Source organism: Syngnathus scovelli, chromosome 17 (assembly GCF_024217435.2).
Source record: "Syngnathus scovelli strain Florida chromosome 17, RoL_Ssco_1.2, whole genome shotgun sequence".
Lineage (NCBI taxonomy): Eukaryota > Metazoa > Chordata > Actinopteri > Syngnathiformes > Syngnathidae > Syngnathus > Syngnathus scovelli.
The window spans coordinates 5,142,558-5,160,089 of NC_090863.1; the positions used below are offsets into that span (position 1 = coordinate 5,142,558).

At 46.9% G+C, this 17,532-nt stretch overlaps 1 protein-coding gene across 5 annotated transcripts in view; it reads right to left on the bottom strand.

Annotated features, from left to right (window-relative positions):
- Window positions 1–17,532, bottom strand: part of znf521 (zinc finger protein 521) — a 74,111-nt gene that overhangs the window by 44,217 nt on the left and 12,362 nt on the right. For all 5 annotated transcript variants that reach the window (XM_049748450.2, XM_049748446.2, XM_049748449.2 and 2 more), the window contains one exon: window positions 16,738–16,941. Coding sequence is in view for 4 of the 5 variants with exons in the window: in XM_049748446.2 (XP_049604403.1) it covers window positions 16,738–16,941 (204 nt within the window). In the remaining variant the exon portion in view is untranslated. The remainder of the gene's footprint in view (window positions 1–16,737; window positions 16,942–17,532) is intronic.

Consider the following 17,532-nt stretch of genomic DNA (forward strand, 5'->3'; position numbering starts at 1 on the left):
GGAAAAACAAAAGGAAACGGCAAAGATTTATGAAGGTAGGAGGGAGGGGTGGTGAAGGAAAAGCTGGTCGCAGGAGCCAACCTGACAAATCCGAGCGTCTCCTTCTCCTCCCCTCGCTGTTGTTGTTTTACGGGGTGATCTGCCCTTCATTGGGATATCGTGCCCTCTCGGAACACTCGCGCCCCATCAGGGCCTATCTTCAGGAAACAGATGCGGTCGGTCGGAGGAGGCCGCCTCCTCCTCCTCCCCGCCGTGGTTGAGAGGAGTCCACCTCCACACCACGGCCCTCCCGAATGCCTTCCCCCCCGCTGGCGAGGCGCCCACTCTCGGCATCTCTCTCAAGGTGCAAAGCCGGCTCGGCTCTTTGGGTGCGTGACTCAGAGCGAGGCCCTCCTCCACAGAGGGGGCGGGTTCTGCCATGAAGAATGACCCCGGCCGATGCCTCGCAGTCAAACGTATTGGCGTGAAGATAACGCTATAAAACAAACAAACAAATGGGCCCGTATGGCACGAGGTTAAATGGAAGTTGACGCTCCGAAATGAGGAAGCCTTTGCCTTGGGACACCGTCAAGCTGTCCTTCCATTGTTTGCTTATTTGCTTGATGTCAATTATTTATTTAGTGCCGTTACTCCAAGGACACATAAACATCAATCTGATAAAAAAAAAAAAAAAAAAACTGTTGTTCTCCAGCAAAGACAAGCAGATAATAGCCGAGTAACATTTTGGATGAATCAAAGCTAGACAAATTTGACCAAAAAAAGCATCAGCTGGATATTTATCCAAACATCTAAAGTCTTTCAACTTTGAGGTGTGAAAGCTAAAAAGCATAGAAGAATTAAAACGAGTACTGGACCAAGCCGTCAAATAGTCAAGAAAATGAAACTATTACAGGAAAAAACATGTTTTAAGATGCCAACAGCTTTTTGTGTGCAACGGATTGTTTCTGTTCCCATTATAGGAAACAAAATGTAATCAAAGTCCAAGGAAAAGAGCTTTGAAGCTGCACCGAGTGTATATGATTTATGAACGATAGAAGATCCCTCGCGGCTGAAAGGTTCTGCCGCTGTAAAGACACAGCGACTTAGTTCTTTGTTTTAGTGGCAGGACAATAACAACAAGAATTTTCGTTTTTTTTTTTTTCCCTGGCGCGTGTGCAGGTTCATTCTCTCGCTCTCTCCCACACATACACAAAGAAAAACAGAGTCAGAAGTCCAATGGCCAAAACAAGTATGTGAACAAGCGTGGATGAAAGCTCAATCCTTCCTCAGGAGAGCGGCAAAGGAAAGAGAGAGAGAGAGAGAGAGAGAGAGAGACAGCCTTGTTTTTTTTCCCCTTCTTCACCCTGACAAGAAATGCCCAGGCCTCAGCAGCAGCAGCCTGAGTAAATAAAAGAAGGGGGCCTTACTTCCCGGTCTCTCGGGCCAGGGGCCTGTGCACGCCAGCGCTCTCTGTGCTGCTGCCAAAGGGGATGCTGGGGCCTGAAAAACTACACCCTGCAGCTGAAGGGCTGTCTTTGTTGGACTGCCAAGGCCTTCCTGAGCATCCTTCAGCCAACAGCCTGTCACATCCTGGGAGGAAGACCTCCATCTTAAGGCCTGTCCCTCTCCGGGAGTTGTGGCAATGCCGACACTCTGTTCAATGTCTCCTATGTGAACGAAAACAAGGCCGGCCGGCGGGAGTGTGCCATCGTTTGACGTTAGCTGGGGAGATGAGATCTTAGACCTTTCCGCATGACAGCAACTAGAAAGGCAATCGCTAGTCCACCGAGGTGCAAAGATTGTGACCTGGCAAGCCGAGCAACTAATATTTGTATTTTTCATATGCCGCATTTTTGGACCACCGTGGGTGTATTTATTTATTTATTTATTTTGAAATGTGCATATACTAAACACCCTAAAGATCATGTGTACAGAAAATCTCTGTCCTACATTTATTCAAACATACTTTACTAACTTTTTTCGGGAAGGGTTTGAGGTAGCCATCTTGTAAACAGCTCTGGTCATGTGATCATTTCTACAAGACATTTCATCCCAGCATTCTATTCTTTCCAAATTTACTGAAAATAATTGGAAAGCAACATTTCTAGAGTCAAATGATTTTTGTGAGCGGTTGGTTCAAGTAAACAAAGCAAATAAGTCCGCTTCAATTCGACATTCATCCCGGATTATAAAATGCATAGTTGATTTTGGAGAAAAGGTAAGGTACGAACAGAAAATATAACCCACGCAGAAAAGAGCAAACCCACAAAATGAATGCAGGACCACTCGCTTTCTATATAGCGAGTCAATTTCACCAGGTTCCACATGCATGAGCACTATATTAAAAAAAAAAAAAAAAAAATCTCTTCTATTTACACAAGTCCTATAGACCATGTATTTTTTTTCTCTACCACACTCATGTCTGGAGGTTTCTCGTAGCAGACTGAAGTGTTCTTTGTGCCCCCCGCTTCCTCTGTGTTCATTCATAGTAACCTTTCCCAAAGTAAATACTCCTGTTCAAATAAAGCCCTTAAATCTGGGAACAGGTCGGCTGCCATTTTGGGACTCCAAAACCCAGAGGATCCCTTTTGATTTATGTCCGCTATTAATAAATTTGGCTCTTACAAAAATACACGGGTATAATTTGAAGAGAGCGTGACATTAATTCGTCCACATATGGCGCTGGTCATTTTGGGCTTTTCATCGCCATTGCAATTGGTTGGCGGGACAACACTTTGGTGGTGTGCTCAACTCCAGTCCAAAGTAAATCCCATCTTTGTGTGTTATGCTTGTCATAAAAAATGTGTTTTGAGCGTATTTGTTGGCACACGAGGGGATCAGGGACTCATTGAATAAACAAAAAAGCTGACAACTTGTCTGATGTAACACCGTGACCTTCCTTCATATTCACACATGATGTATTTTCTTTTTTTCCAACATTCTGATCATTTCCCCGCGAGACAACCGCACGTGTCATCTCAGCACTTTACCTTTTCTGATACCCAAATAGCTGCGCGTCATGTGACAGCGTCACTTAAGATTGAATTGAGGATGCGGCAAAATGAATTTTCGCGTTATCTCAAGAGGCCGGAAGTCATCCGAAGATATCAAACCCGAGTTTTTGGTGGTTTTATCGGCAAACCTGACAAACCTAAATCTTAAAGTTCATTCAGCGGTATCCATTACGACCGCCCCGCCTCCCACCCTGGGGAAAAGCGGCAAAGCGTCAACTACTTTGTCCACATTAGCCACGTCCCCCAGCTCAGACAGGCACACTTGGTCACTGTCCCAGAAATCACAGTGCCCCAGTGGCACCCCGAGAAAGTTAGACAAATGGAAGGCCAGAGTTGAGGAAAAGTAGGGCAGACGGTCATCATTTACTGTTTTTTTTTTTTCTTTGTGGTTGGCCTGTGATAGCAAGACACCGTGACAAATGGATTACATACTGTGTGAAAGACATGGCCCTGACACACAAAGACAGTAACTGAGATGAAGAACAAGTGGAATGTTTACTCATACAGTTCTTGTAAGGAACCTTATGACAAAAATGCGGACAAATCACAGGTCGGCCTACCAATAGCAAAAATACATGTGTATTCGGAAACGGAAAAAATATTAAGGACAATATGGAACCCCAAAACAATTTTGCCAGCTAATCAGTCAGTCAGCTAGATGTTAGTTAGTTAGCCAAGTTAGTCCTGCTGCCATTCTAGCTTGTCCGTCCGTAAGTCAATACTAGCGACCGAGATGGTGAGCGAATGTCTCAAACCAAACCATAAATAGGAGATTCACAATTTGGAATGATTTTTTTTCCAATTTTGCTGCTAGTCTAAGCTGATCTAGGTATGTGAGAGAGTGAGAAGAGGTTGAAGCATAAGCGCAAACAGGAAGAAGGCTGTCCTGCAGGTCTTGGCTTGTCCAGTGGCCACAGTGAGTCTCGCAGGGGGAGAGGGCAGGATGACAATCTGTCCCACAGCATGACCCCTCCATCGCCCGCCTCACTGCACTGGCTCTTAGGGAGGACGGGAATGTGTGTGTGTGTGTGTGTGTGTGTTGTTCCCTCAACGCTGCGGCAGATCAGATGCAAGATCCAGGAATCCATTCTATGCGCTTCTGCTAATGTCTGCTCATTGTGTGCATTTCTCTGTTTGAACTTATTCGGGTGAATATGACTTGTGAGGAAAATCGCTGTTGTGTGTAGAAATATGCCGACTTATTGTACGGCCATGTCTTTAAACGAGTTTCCTGACTGAGCTCAAATTTTTAAATGAATAGCATTAAAAAATTTCTTGTGTTAAGGTTGTTTTTTTTTCTGCCCAATCTACTCAATGGCCACCATGAAAAAAATGACATGTTTGTAACCGTAATGCAGTTAAGCTAACAGTTAGCTTTTTATTGATTCTTCGACGACTATTACTGGAGACGCCATGTAGCACCAATCTGGTCAGTTTTGGTATTACGGCAGATTTGGGGAAGAGTTTGCTCATTGTTGAGGGACATTTGATGGACTGTTTGCACACATTTCCTCGTTGTGTGGAGTCCACTAAGGTCTAAAAAAAATTCAGAAAACTGTGTGCATTTTGGCTTGAGCAACCGCACACAGAAAGAAAACGCCTTTCCCTTGCTTCTTGACCTGTGACTTGTGTTTTTTCCCCTGATTAATACACAGAGGTTCTATTTGATATCTCCTCAAAGGCGTCCATGCTTGTCAGTGGTAGTACAACAGGAGACAGGCCGGGAGGGAGACAAAAACACGGAGAGCAGAGCGGGAGGAGAACAACAAATTTTCAGAAGAAAAAAAAAAAACAAGCATCTGCTCAAGCAAGACGATGTATTTTCATGCATCCCTGTCTTAAATGTCAAGATTTCTTAAACCTCACTGACTACAGCATGGACACCTCTCCAAGGTCCAAGAGAACCTGCATTTATTAATAATTAGCTCGAGACAGACATATTTCTTTTTCCGGAGAGAATAAAATTTCACAAGTTCTTTTCCAGTCATTCTTTTTTTTGTTGTTGGCCCGAATCCCGTCGAGCGATTCAGACGTAGCATCGGCCTGGCTGCTCCCTCCTCTCCTTAATCATGCCTCTAATACCCTCCAGATGAATAAACAGCGTCATCCCGCCTCTCTGCGCCAGCCAGAAGGCTCCTCTCTGCGCTCTTGAATCCAACTTCCAAGCAGCAGCAGCGGCGGAGGCAGAAGAAGACGGGACGCGAGCAAAAAGATGACAGATGGAAGGGTGGATCAATGTGGAAACAGCGCAAACGGCAAAGTAACAAAAGCCACGGCGAGATTTCCCCGCTTTTCCCAATAATTCGTCTGATCTCTCACTCGACACAATTACCACTGTGATGAGTGTCCTCATCTTTGAGGAGACTCCTACGGACATGCTCGTGTTGGTTTTTTTTTTCTTTTTGTTTTGGTGCAACCTTGTCACCTCACACTGTGTCCACAGACTGCACAGGGAGGGGAGGGGGTGAGGAGGTTGGCGGGTGGTTGTGTGCGGATGCTCCCTGGAGAAGCAAACAGACCCTGGACCAGCACTTCCCTGGGCCCGCTAAAGCGTGCCAGAAGATTCCCGCCATGTGTGTAGAGTATGTGAGCACAAATGGCTGACAGATTTCAGGGTTAGCTTTTTTTTCCGCCTGCCCTCTTGCATTGTAGCTTGATGCTAATAAGCGCCGCGCAAATACATGATGATCATCATCATCATCGTGAGGCCGGACGGAAAACAAGCGAGCGAATGACTACGGGGCATTTTTTACTTATTCATCCATCACTGCAAATTGATTTATTCCTCTTTAGCTATTTATCAGCAGAAAAAGATCAAACAAAAAAACAACTTTGCTAAATGACAAAAGTTTTAGTAGGAGAAGACAAAAGGCTGATCTTCCTTCCTCCTCCTTTCTCCTAAATCCTTAATGGGCGGCTCCAATTGGAATATACAGTGAGGAGGCAATAAAAGTGGCACGGGTGCTCAAGTTGCTATCTGAATTTTACAACTAGGGTGACCTTTAATTAAATTTGCTGTGTAAATATGCCGATGAATCAGCAAAGGGACATTGTCAAACCAAAGGAGGGAAACTCCATTGGTCAGGTGGCATCTTCTCAATTTGCATTTCTTTTCAGGTTATGATGCGGCCTGGGCGAGTATTTGGTTGGAGTTTGGCTAAGCTGTTTAGTTGTAGGAGCTAAAGTGCACAAGTAACAAACATTTTTGTCCTTCCAAAAACACATGGTTATTGTAATGCGACGTGACAAAAAGGAAATGTGGATTTCTAAATATGGAATTCTCTAGAGCTGAGTGAGCACTCTGCTTTGGCCTTTTATACGCGAGAATGTTAAAAGAAGACGCTGGCAAAGGCCACCGTGGGTATTTATAGTTCAATGGCCTTGCAGGCAGCCATGTTAACATTATAAAACTGACAATTTGTTCAATTCAGGTTTTTGCGTGAACATGGAATTTTGGTCACCAAGATGTTTGCGCTCAAGTGTAGTTTCCGTTTGTCAAATTGCTAAATTTTAGCTAGAAATGGCAAAAGCCGGTGAGAAAGGACTTAAGACACCGTTTGCCGTGTCATCAGCGACTATAATTATATAGCGATTTTTTATTTGCTTTTTGAGTCAGAAAGTTTAGCCTAGGAAATATTCACCGCCTTTTTTTTTTTATTTAAAAGAACACATGTTGTAACATCAGATCATATCTTAAAAACGGACTGCTGTCATGGATAAATATGTGAAACACACTTTATGAGAAAATGAGTAAAGCTATTTCACACGACGCTTTCTATTAAGATTGGCCACACATGAAAGCAGCCATTAACTCGGCCTCTGGCAGCCTCAGCTAACCTTTATCCTATAGGGTCTAATTAATGTTGGCCTTTTTGAAGGGAGCGCCGTCCGCCGTTGCCCTCTTATAGGCCAAATCCGTCCGTTTCGCTGCTGAGCCAGCCTGCCTCGCTTAGCCACCATCAACCGTAGTAGCGCCGAGTCCCTATTAAGACCTGCACTTGGAAGCAAACCGTTTAATTATTTACCAACAGAAGGTGGGGGGGCGGTATTTGGTGCAAGGAGGGCCCTTTTTTTTTTTAGTTTATAAATGAAGATTTATCATCATTGGATAGTATGGATGAAGAAAAAATTATAGTGGTTGCTCAAGATAGACACACACTATGCCTGTATTTCAATTTATGATGTCGTAGAGTGAGAAAATATTTATCTCATTCATACATTTTGTCAATTTGTCTTTATACACTGAAGTGTTTTTTTTTTTTTTTTTTTTTATAATACCAAAAATAAAAATGGCAGTGTTCTTAAATTCAATTTAATGGGGAAAATTGATCCGATATGCGACTACATTTAGTTACAAGCTTGGTCACGGACAGATTATTCTCATAAGTCAACACCCCCCACACTGTATTTTAACATTTATAAAGACACTAACTAATCAAATGGTGTAGAATTATTGTAGTATCGTATTTTTTTTTTTAGGTCATGGAAATTGACTTGGCAAGATTGTGTGTATTATTTTGACTTGCCAAGTTTTTCAATGCGAGCTACACAAAGGGTTAACTCGGGGCAAACTGTTTGTATTCTATCTGCATTTCTGCACAATACAACAAAACATGCAGAATACAAAAGGGAATACATTTGGTGGTGGGGGGGAGAGACAGAGCAAACAATAAGCGCAACCACATGTGACAGAGTTTGACTCTGTGTGCGCATTTTCAACGCATGTGTGTGTGTTGAAGTGGGAGACAACTCGCCGAGGAGGGGAGGGGGGGGGCGAGATGAAGACAAAATGCAGAGAGGGAAGCAAGACAGGAGGGCAGTGGAGAGAAAAAGCAAAAGGCAGCAATCACATTTGCGCACGTGCACATAACAAAAAGCTCGACAAAAGAGGAACACACCGGGGTATTTGCGGAGCTGTCGGCAGCTGTAGGCGGGATCCTATGAAACTTTATTAAAATCGAGGCCCGTCAAGAGGCAGAAACTAGACGACTGGGGCGACGAGAGGAGAAAGAAAGGAAGTTCCGATAGAAGGGAGAGAAATTCTTTTATTTCAGCCGTACATTAAATCACCTCCCTACTGATCTGTGCTCCCCTTCCTGGTGTGGATAAAGCCCTCCCTCGGGGGGGCCCAGGGTAATTTCCAGAAACTCAGGTATTAGAAAAGTCCGCTTGGGGACCTGCCACAATATACCTTCACAATTTCAGATGCTCTAGAAAAGAAAAGTGGGGGTGGTTTGTGGTAAAACCCCTAGAGCCCCCCCACCCTCACCCTACCCCCCAAACCACTACCCCAGCTCAAATTTCTGAAGTACAGACATATGTGTGTGTGTAGACGGTGGCCCCCCATGGGATTGAGCACCAGCAATAGAAAATCCACTGCATGGAGAAGAAAAAAAGCATTTCCTCTCTGGTCTGGCAGGAGTGCTTTTTCTCCTCCTCCTCCTCCTCCTCCTTTTCCTCCCCTGGCTCCCACCAGAGGCTTTTTACAAAACATGTGTTGCTGACATGTTGACAGATTGCTCAGTGAAGTGTTAGGCGCGTGCACACGGCCGGCCATTTAGAGGAGGGGGGACATGGCTTCCTCGCCAACATCCTCTACCTGAGGCACCATGTTTTATACATCATGCGCACAGAGTCTCCCACCCACCCTCACGCAAAAGAACAGGAAGAGGGGAGGGAAGGATGGGGGGCCGGGGTGGGGGGGTTAATATGAAAGGTAAGAGAGTTGCTCACATCGTGAAGAAAGCAGTCAGTGCAGGATAGTTCGGAAGGGAAGGAAGGAAGGAAGGAAGGAAGGAAGGAAGGAAGGAAGGAAGGAAGGAAGGAAGGAAGGAAGGAAGGAAGGAAGGAAGGAAGGAAGGAAGTCACCGTCATAAAAAAAAAAAACCCTCCCTCTACTTTACGCCGTTCGTACTGTTTGGGTCAAATTTGACCTATTTTGACCCTATCGATGTTTCCATCAGAGGATGGCGGGATGACGACTTAAGAATGACTGCTGTTAGATGGATTCATTAGCCCGCGTCAATCCGAAACATGCTACAAATGACGACGAGTGTGTTCGGATTAAACAAAAAAAAAAAAAGGCCAGCAGCTCCCGCAACAGACTCTTATCAGGTTATATCGACAGCGCTCGTCCTAATCGCCCTGCGGCTTCCAAAAGTGCTGCCGTGGCAACAGGATGGAAATGGGGATCATAATGTATTCATGGTGCCGGCAACCTAAGGGGATGCGGCACACGTTCTCCGGGGACCGCACTTTACCCGGAGCCAGACGTGTCTGGGCAAAATCACTCCGCACAAGACGGCAGCGGAATACTGAGGAGCCGTCACAGGATAGAGGGAGGGAGGGAGGGAGGGAGGGAGGGAGGGAGGGAGGGAGAGAAGGAGGCAGGGAGGGAGGAGACTCGCACAGAATAAAACAAAGACAGAGGCGCGAGCTCGGACGGTGAGTAAACAGCACCTTCCGGACTGCCGTCAGAGAAACGTAACACAAAAGAAGACGAAACGAGAATGGGGGGGGGGGGGCTCCCACCTTGAGAAGCCACTCGCTCAAGTGGCGGGGAAAATAAATGGCAGAGGAAATGGGAGGAGATGATCGGGGCCGCAAAGGAGACGCGGCCCTTTGGCCACGGGTGAGAAGGAAATAAACAGCCGGTGCGGTAAATGAACAGGAGGGGACGGACGGGGAGATTGATGGCCCAAGAGATGGATGCTTGCTTGCCAGAGAGCCCGCTTAGCCAGCCGTGCGCATCCTGAAATCAAATCCAAGGACCGGTGAGATGATTGCTTGGCCGAGACGCATTCGCTGACCTTCTCCGGCCTAATCAATTCCCACGCATGCTCCTCCGTACACAAATATAGGCGATAGATTCATATGGAAGTGAAGAGTGTCATGCCATTAGACAGATCTCTCAGTGCTCAATTTGCGGCGGCAGTAGTTGGTCTGCAAGGACCCAATCCGAACCATTAAGTGAATCCGCCATCTTGCGTTGCCACTCACCAGCCTTCATTGACTTCGCCACCCTTCTGTTCCTAATATTGTGACCCGTGAGTACGTGTGTATTCATCCTGCAAAGTGGAATAAAACATTGAAGAAAGATCTAACTTTAGGCTGCATTTTTATGTCAAGGTCTTTTTTTTTTTTTTTTTTCTCCCAAGCGTCGCCTCAAGGTGCTAATGCAAATGCGTTGCAAGTCTCCCGAAAACGAACAGATTCACCCGCAAACTCTTGCTCGCCGCACTAACTATCCTCCACACGTAGTTCACCCTCAGGCACTGCACCGAGGGCCATAGACAACTCCCTTGTCTGTCCTTCCTCCTTTCCTTGTAGCTGACAGGGTCTTGGACTGCTAAGCTCCAACGTGGACACTTGTGTTTGTAATGGCGGCGCAATCAAGGTGGAAGGAGGAGAAGTGGAAAAATAAAAAGGTGAAGAAAGTGATATGCATTCATACAATCCTCAAAAGATAAATCAAAAGTTACTCAACAGTTACTATTTTCTATCAGGTGCCATATAGTCAAAACTCCAACTAAGCTTTTGTTTCGGAAAAATATATGGCCATGCTGAGCACATCTCAATCTACTTCTACGCCGGAGATTAGTAATCATCCAGGGTCTTGGTATTGATGTCCAGGCACAGCTTGTTTGCATATTTACTGGCTTTAGAGTCCAGTCGCCTGAGGTAAGAGGCAAATTGCATTCCTGCTCACCCCCACGCTGCACACACACACACACACACACACACACAATCAGTGGCACGCTTTGCATTTGGAGCACCCCTTCCATCCTATCCTCCAACCTTAACATGCTGATCAGTCATCTTGCAGCGAGCATCCGAGCAGCGATCTCATTTGGCTAACATCATCACAGCCTTAATCTGGTTGCGGAGAGCAATCAGTTTACTTTGGAATTAGGCATTCCGCCGGCGGGTCCGCAGAGAGGGAAGGCTCGCAGGATTTCCAGCGTGCAAACCAAGGCGCGGAATGCATTCCCGCGTCTGATTGGGTGATAACAACCCACACGGGCGCCGCGTGAAGAGGAATGAACGGCCAATGGGAGGCCGGAATAATCAGGCTTTTGGATTAAAATACAATCACAGCGCCTTTTTCATTCTGTTGACTTTATTGGTGGGATATGTTCAACAAAGCCTGGCGATCCACCAAAATTGCAAACAATCTGCTGCAAATCCACAGCTACCCAGTTCGGAAAACAACCCGCCATTTTTTAGCATATCGCTTTTTATGAATTCAATTGTCTGCTTTTATCGCAAAGAGGCGCAACAAGTTGATTTTGCGCAGCCTTGGGCGAGTAGCCGCCACTCTCTCTTCAGAGAGGCTCTCCGATCGATCCATCGATTGCTCGGAAACGATCACCGGGTAGCTTGCTTGCAGGTAGAATAGATCAGATGACCTTTCCCTTCTCGGCCGCCACTGCGCGCCGCTCTTAACGTTACGGCGACAGACTGTTGCTTGGCGTTCCGGTTCGGATGTCGCCGTCAGAGAACCTCATTTGCGAATGCCACCTTCCAGTCGGAACACGGCAATTAGCGCTTCAATGGGAATCACACGCGATATTTGAGAATCCCAGACCTTGTGGGTGGCTCGGCTCTCCGTATTCTGAAGTTTAGGAGTGGCCGCTCCCCCGGCAGCAGCCCCCCCTATTACCCCACCCGAGCGCTCCAGCCCGGCCAACAAAAACATGGACCCCAGGGAGAGGTGGAGGAGAAGGGAAATGTTGAGTCCACCATCGACCCAAAAATTTCCCAAAGGCAAGCAGGATGCCGTCACAGCTGGCTCTGCTCTGTGCAGCATTAAAACCTCAGCCGCCACCCCCCCGGGAGACATAAACCTGTCGGAATGGTCACTCTTTCCACTGCCCTCCGTTTCCCTCTTTCCTCTCCTCCCATTACGGGCAGCTTTGGCATAGATGCCATTGAAGGAAAAACAAGCCTATGGGGATGGATCAATGTGTGCTACATTTCCATGCAAACTTTTATGAACTTTTTGGGAGTTGAAACAGGATCCAGTCGGGCCACTTGACATTTCCGCTTGCTATAGCGCCAATCGAAAATGAACAAAAACATTCAAAGACCTCCAACGAGACACAACTCGTTGTTGCCAGGGTAAAGAGTGAATTGCAATACAGAAAGAATAATTAAAATTAAAAAAAATAAAAATAAAAGTCTATCAATAGCAACAAGGTTCCAAATGCAGCAGCTAGCAAAGGCTGCTCTGTGAGCTGTTGCCATCCACATCCGACGCTACGCGAAGGAGGTCGAGTGAAGCCTGCGGGGCGCTAAAGGACGTGTCATCCAAAGCGGCAAGCCGACACACGCAGGTGCCGCTACTGCCGCACGTGTGCACGAGCGAGCGCTCCGAGCAGATACGAATAAAAGCGGCGAGGACGATGAGGTAGAGTCGCCGTCGGGCTCGGTCGTACGAGTCGAGGCTCTCCGTTCTTTTCATTGTTTTTCAGAAGGATACGCGGCTTTCGTCTGACAAAGGCCGATAAATACTTTATACGGTGCATAATGTGTGCGGCGGCGGCGGCGGGCTGCACGGCAGGCAGAGAAAAAGAGAGGCACTCTCATGAGGGCATATGCTTTGAATTCCTAATGACACTCCTGTTAATGTTAGCGCCACGGGCGCACCGAGAGCCAAAGCCTGCGACTTGAAAGCTCCCCCTCGTCTTTTTCCTTCCTTCCCGACCTGGCGTGGGCGGGCGGTCCAGACAGGACCCCGGCCCGGATTGCATGCCAGAAATGACCGTTTTGGCAAATCCTTGTAATCGGCGTGCCGTCGCTTTACAAGACGCAGATCTAATCGAGTCTTGCTCTTGTCGTCGTCTTGCGTGAGCCATTTTGAAGCGTATTTAGCCTCGGCACGGTCTTCTTGGCATGGTAGATGTTGGATCAATGCAGAAAGTTACAGAGTACGGCTAATGGGATCCTGTTGGAAATTGTTGCAAAACACGGCCCGGCTGCCAGCTCATAGTCGCTCGCTCGGAGTGATGTTACTAACTAGTTCCATGTGGTCGACCCAAAGGCTCGATGTAAACGGGAGGAAAGCATGTATGGCAGCTTTCGGGAACGCTCGCCGTCAGATGGCATATTACAAACATGTCGGCGACGTTTCCATCACATTGGCCAGGATGTTATTGTTTGGAGCGTTAGCGTTGCCTTCTCTCATAAATCCGAGATGCGCTTTATTGAAGCCGAGCGCGAGCGTCTACGGGGAAGAAGGGGAGAGAAATCTACATAATATAAATCCATACGTGGCCCAGTTATCTCTCTCTGCTTCTGCGTCGCACCCTTTTCTGATTGATTCCTTTATCTGGGGGAAGCAGAAGACATGCTCTGTTTGCTCGCACAGTGGCTGGCAGGAAAACAGAGAAAGACACTTATTAAAAAGGTCATCTCGCAGAGGGTTAAAATAGCCGGGCGCCCATTTCTCCAGAGGGGAGGGGCGGGGAGGAGGGGCTAAGGACACAAGGAAAGGTGTTGCTCCGGGGAGCCGTAATGAAAGAATGGCTACAGATGTGCCTGCCCGTTTGGAATTCAACTTTTAGAGCCTGAAATCTTATTTCGCTTTCCTAGTTTGCCTCAAAACAATTTCACAATTTCATTTCCTTTTGTGAGAGACAAAGCGATGGTGAAGTGTTGTTTTGGCGAGCCCTGCGGAAAAAAAATAAAAAAGCCTCCGGCCTCTCGTCTCTTCCCCAAGGCGGCAGGATGCTGATCCCCACATGGAAATCTGATCCGCAGCCATCCTGGAGCCACGGGGGCCAGCCCGCCTCCCCCCTCGTCTCGCCTCGCCTCCCCTCGGAGCCCCTGAAGTTGAAGGGGTGCTCTGGTTAGGGGGAGCGCGGGGGTGGGCATTCCTGCAGTCCCACCCCAACTCTCCAGAGGAGCATTCTTGCAGCCGTGCCCATAGCCTTCATTTGTGATCTCCGGGGGAGCATTCCTGAAGCCCTGCCCCAGCCGGCCCGGCCGGTCCCCAGGGGACGCATTCCTGCAGCACTCGCTCTCCTTCTCCCTTTCCTCCCCTCCATCTCCCTCCCTCCCTCCCTTGCTCGCTCCCCCTTCGGCAGCCTCTCGCCTTCCTCTGCAGTCCAGCATTAGCGCGATCGATAGCGCCGATTGCATCTGGGACAGAAGACAATCCATAGCCGCATGCTCCCTTAGCGCACTGCAGTGGTCATGGCTTAAGTGCACCGAAAGGTGTTATACCTCCGCCAGACGGGGTGGGGGCCGGCCGGGGGAGACAATGGTCGCCATTGATCGTGGTGACATGTAACATCTTTTTCTTTCTCGGGCGTGGCCTGCATGCGCTTTAGACTACTTTCGGAGTTTTCTGTCACTCCACGTTGAATATAAGCCAGACAACTTTGCATGTGTCTGCTCTATTGTTTCTGGCTAACAAACAATAGTGATGTTTTGAGCACCTGCTTGATGATTGTGGGTTATTTTTTGCATGCCGAGTCACTATAAACAATTTTATGTTTGTTAGTCATCATAGGGCAGCTCAGGATAAGCAGGAAAGCGGCTGGCGTTCTGTACATTTGCAATCTAACAAACCATGTGATCCAAAAGGCAAAATATGTCCATTTTTCTTCCCCCAAAAAGAAAAGGTTTCAAATGTGGATCTTTTCACAGGTGCTGCTTCTTGACTAGAAAATGTTTCCAATAAAGCATCCATCTGTGAGCGGAAGCTGGATGTAAGGGAAATTAATTGGCCATGGATGTCTACATAACGCCGCAAAGGAAATCTCCTCCCATATTTCTGACTCTTCACAAACACAAAGCTACACACACACACACACGGAGCGGTATTTAGTATGCCATCGCTAAGTTTCTTTTTTTTTCTGCCACTGTTGTTTGAATACTAATCGAGTGTTTCTGCACAATCACAATGCCCTGATGGCAATTAGAATCTTTTGTTTTGCTTTCTGAGGGGGGCTCTTATCTAAACTACGTTTTTTTTTTTTTTTTTTCTATCAGCATCGAGCAATTAAGAGTTATTTGTCCGTAAGATTGACATTTATAAAAGCCCCGGCTTCATTAGATGAAGAATATGGCCGAGTCAGTCGTGACCACAAAGTACAACCGGCGCCCGACATAAAAGCTTCGGATCACATCTCCAACTCTCACAACACCGCCGACTATTTCGCCACAAAATAAGTCTAATTACAGCAAAGAGAATTTTAATTCCAGCCCTTGCCGCCTCTTAAATAATGCCCTTTGTGTCTTGATGTTCCCAAACAGGCAAATCAAGAGTTAGACGGATGAAACTGGATTAGAAGGACAACCGTGTTAAAGAAGGTTCAGCGCCGATACGTTCCGCTGAAAGGCTTTCTCTTGGCTGGCGGTGAAAGCCAAGCGTGCTTTGATTTTTCACAGTGGCTCATCGCTCTTTGCAAATGCGCACACCCGAGGCCAACAAGCACGTGCATGCGCACGCCTGCCATGATAATGCACACCAGTGTGTGCCAACGGAAGGAACAAATGAATCGGCACGTTTGCATTGTCACTCGCCGCTGTAGCTATCCGGACAAGCGCCCCAGAAAGTGGATGACTGGATAAAAAAAAATGGACGGGAACCCTACTTCAGTACTGCCTCTTCCAAAATGTTAAAAATAGTACAGACAACACAAATCATTCATGATTCATTGCAAGACTTCCCAACTGGAATACAATTTGGAAGCATCGAGCAGACGCAGCAGCAAAGAGTTGCGGGATTTGCTCGAATGTATTTATCCATCCTTAAGAAATTCTGTTTGAAGTCATGGGTGAGGCAAAATGAGGTGCGCTACTTGCTTGCCACCAGCAAGGGCACTGTTGAACGTCAGATGCGGCCAATGTTATACAATAATTACCAGGATTATTGAATAGTCGTTTCTTGTTTTGTTTTTTTATAGTTGTAGGCTGTTTGTAAGTATATATTATATTTTGGGCTTCTATGCAAATGTATATAAATATATTTTACTTGATGACAAGGCGGATTCAATCACATAGGCTGACACCGATGACGGCAATAAAAGTCAAGTTCAGTTCTCCACAATATTACACTATGTTGGGGGCGAAAATATTTTAGAGGAATTTAGTTGGCAAAATGGATTACGGCCACTTGATTTTAAAAAAAGGACGGTGACAGAACGCCGGGTGTGCAAAGGAGGACAGCATGTCCCGGCCGGGCATGGGAGGAAGACACACACGTACCCAGAAAAACCTTCAAACCACATCATTAGTTCTCCCGGCCCCCTTGTCAGAGTATTTTTAGCAGCATTCATCCATCAACAGGTCAATGACACACACTGCCAATGGCAGCCTTCCTTTTTGCGCGCTAGCATCGGGAGGCCGTTTTCTAGCCTTGCCTTTATAAGGCGGCGCTTTGCAAACTCCACTTTGGGGACATTACAACAGTTCATTCAACTCAAATTAAATTGTATATCAAATCAAAATGAATTGAATGAATTGGTCAGCTTCGGTACCAATTGAAATGCGAAAGGTACGGTAAGCCGTGACAACGTCGTGCTGTCGTTAGCTTGAAGTCAAGTAGCGTGAGGACAACCTATTTGTACGCCACATCTGTATTGATGTGCAGCAAACATGACTAATATGCGCCAGGCCGAGCCAAAGTGGCAGTCTGGCGTGGGCGGCGCTCCCCCTCAACGGCGTATTCTCCGGCGAGGGTGAGAAAGTGAGTGGCAGAGTGGCGGGCAGGCGCGGTGGGCTGAGCGTTGTTTACCTGTCAGCTGGCATTGATTAATCTTGTGTTCGGTGAGATCGCTCAGCGACTCGAACACCTGCCGGCAGCTGTCGCAGCTGTGCGGCGCCGGCTCCTCGTCCTCCTCCTCTCCCTCCTCGACTTCCTCGGGAGAGAGCAGCCTCTTCTTCCTCAGACGCCCGCTCTCCGCGTCCTCCGACGCCCTCTCGGGGGCGCACTCTGGATCTGGAGAGCCACGGGAAATGACACAGTTCAGAGAGGAAGGGAAAAAGAAAAACGGGTGACTCACCAACATCCTTTGGGCGGCAATAAACTAGCTTTGGGTTTAATAAAAAAAATAAAATAAAAAAAACAATAATAAAAAGTTTAATAAAAATGCAGGTTCACTTTGGACCTCTGTAACTCAACCACTTGTGCCATTGCAAAATTGTAGGGCAGGTGAAAGACACACACACACTCATACACACACACACACACACCTCTGTTATTAGAAATGGTTTTATGCCGCGTTTGCCCTGCTTCACCCAAGCAAAACTTCAGTATATGAAAGCAGACTGATGGGAATAAGTGTAGTTAATAAATTGTGGACTACAGCTTTTGGCTGGACTGGACTGGACCAAAAAAAAAAAAAAAATATCAAATAAATAGCAGGATGTACTGTAGTTGTGGACTGCAATAGTCAGGAGACAAAACATATTAAGGAGACCTTGCAGGCCAATACACACAAATGTGACGTCTGAGCGTGTGTGTGTGTGTGTTCTACTGCCGCCATGACACACTTCCCTAAATTATTCAGCCTGGCTCACAGGCAGCAGC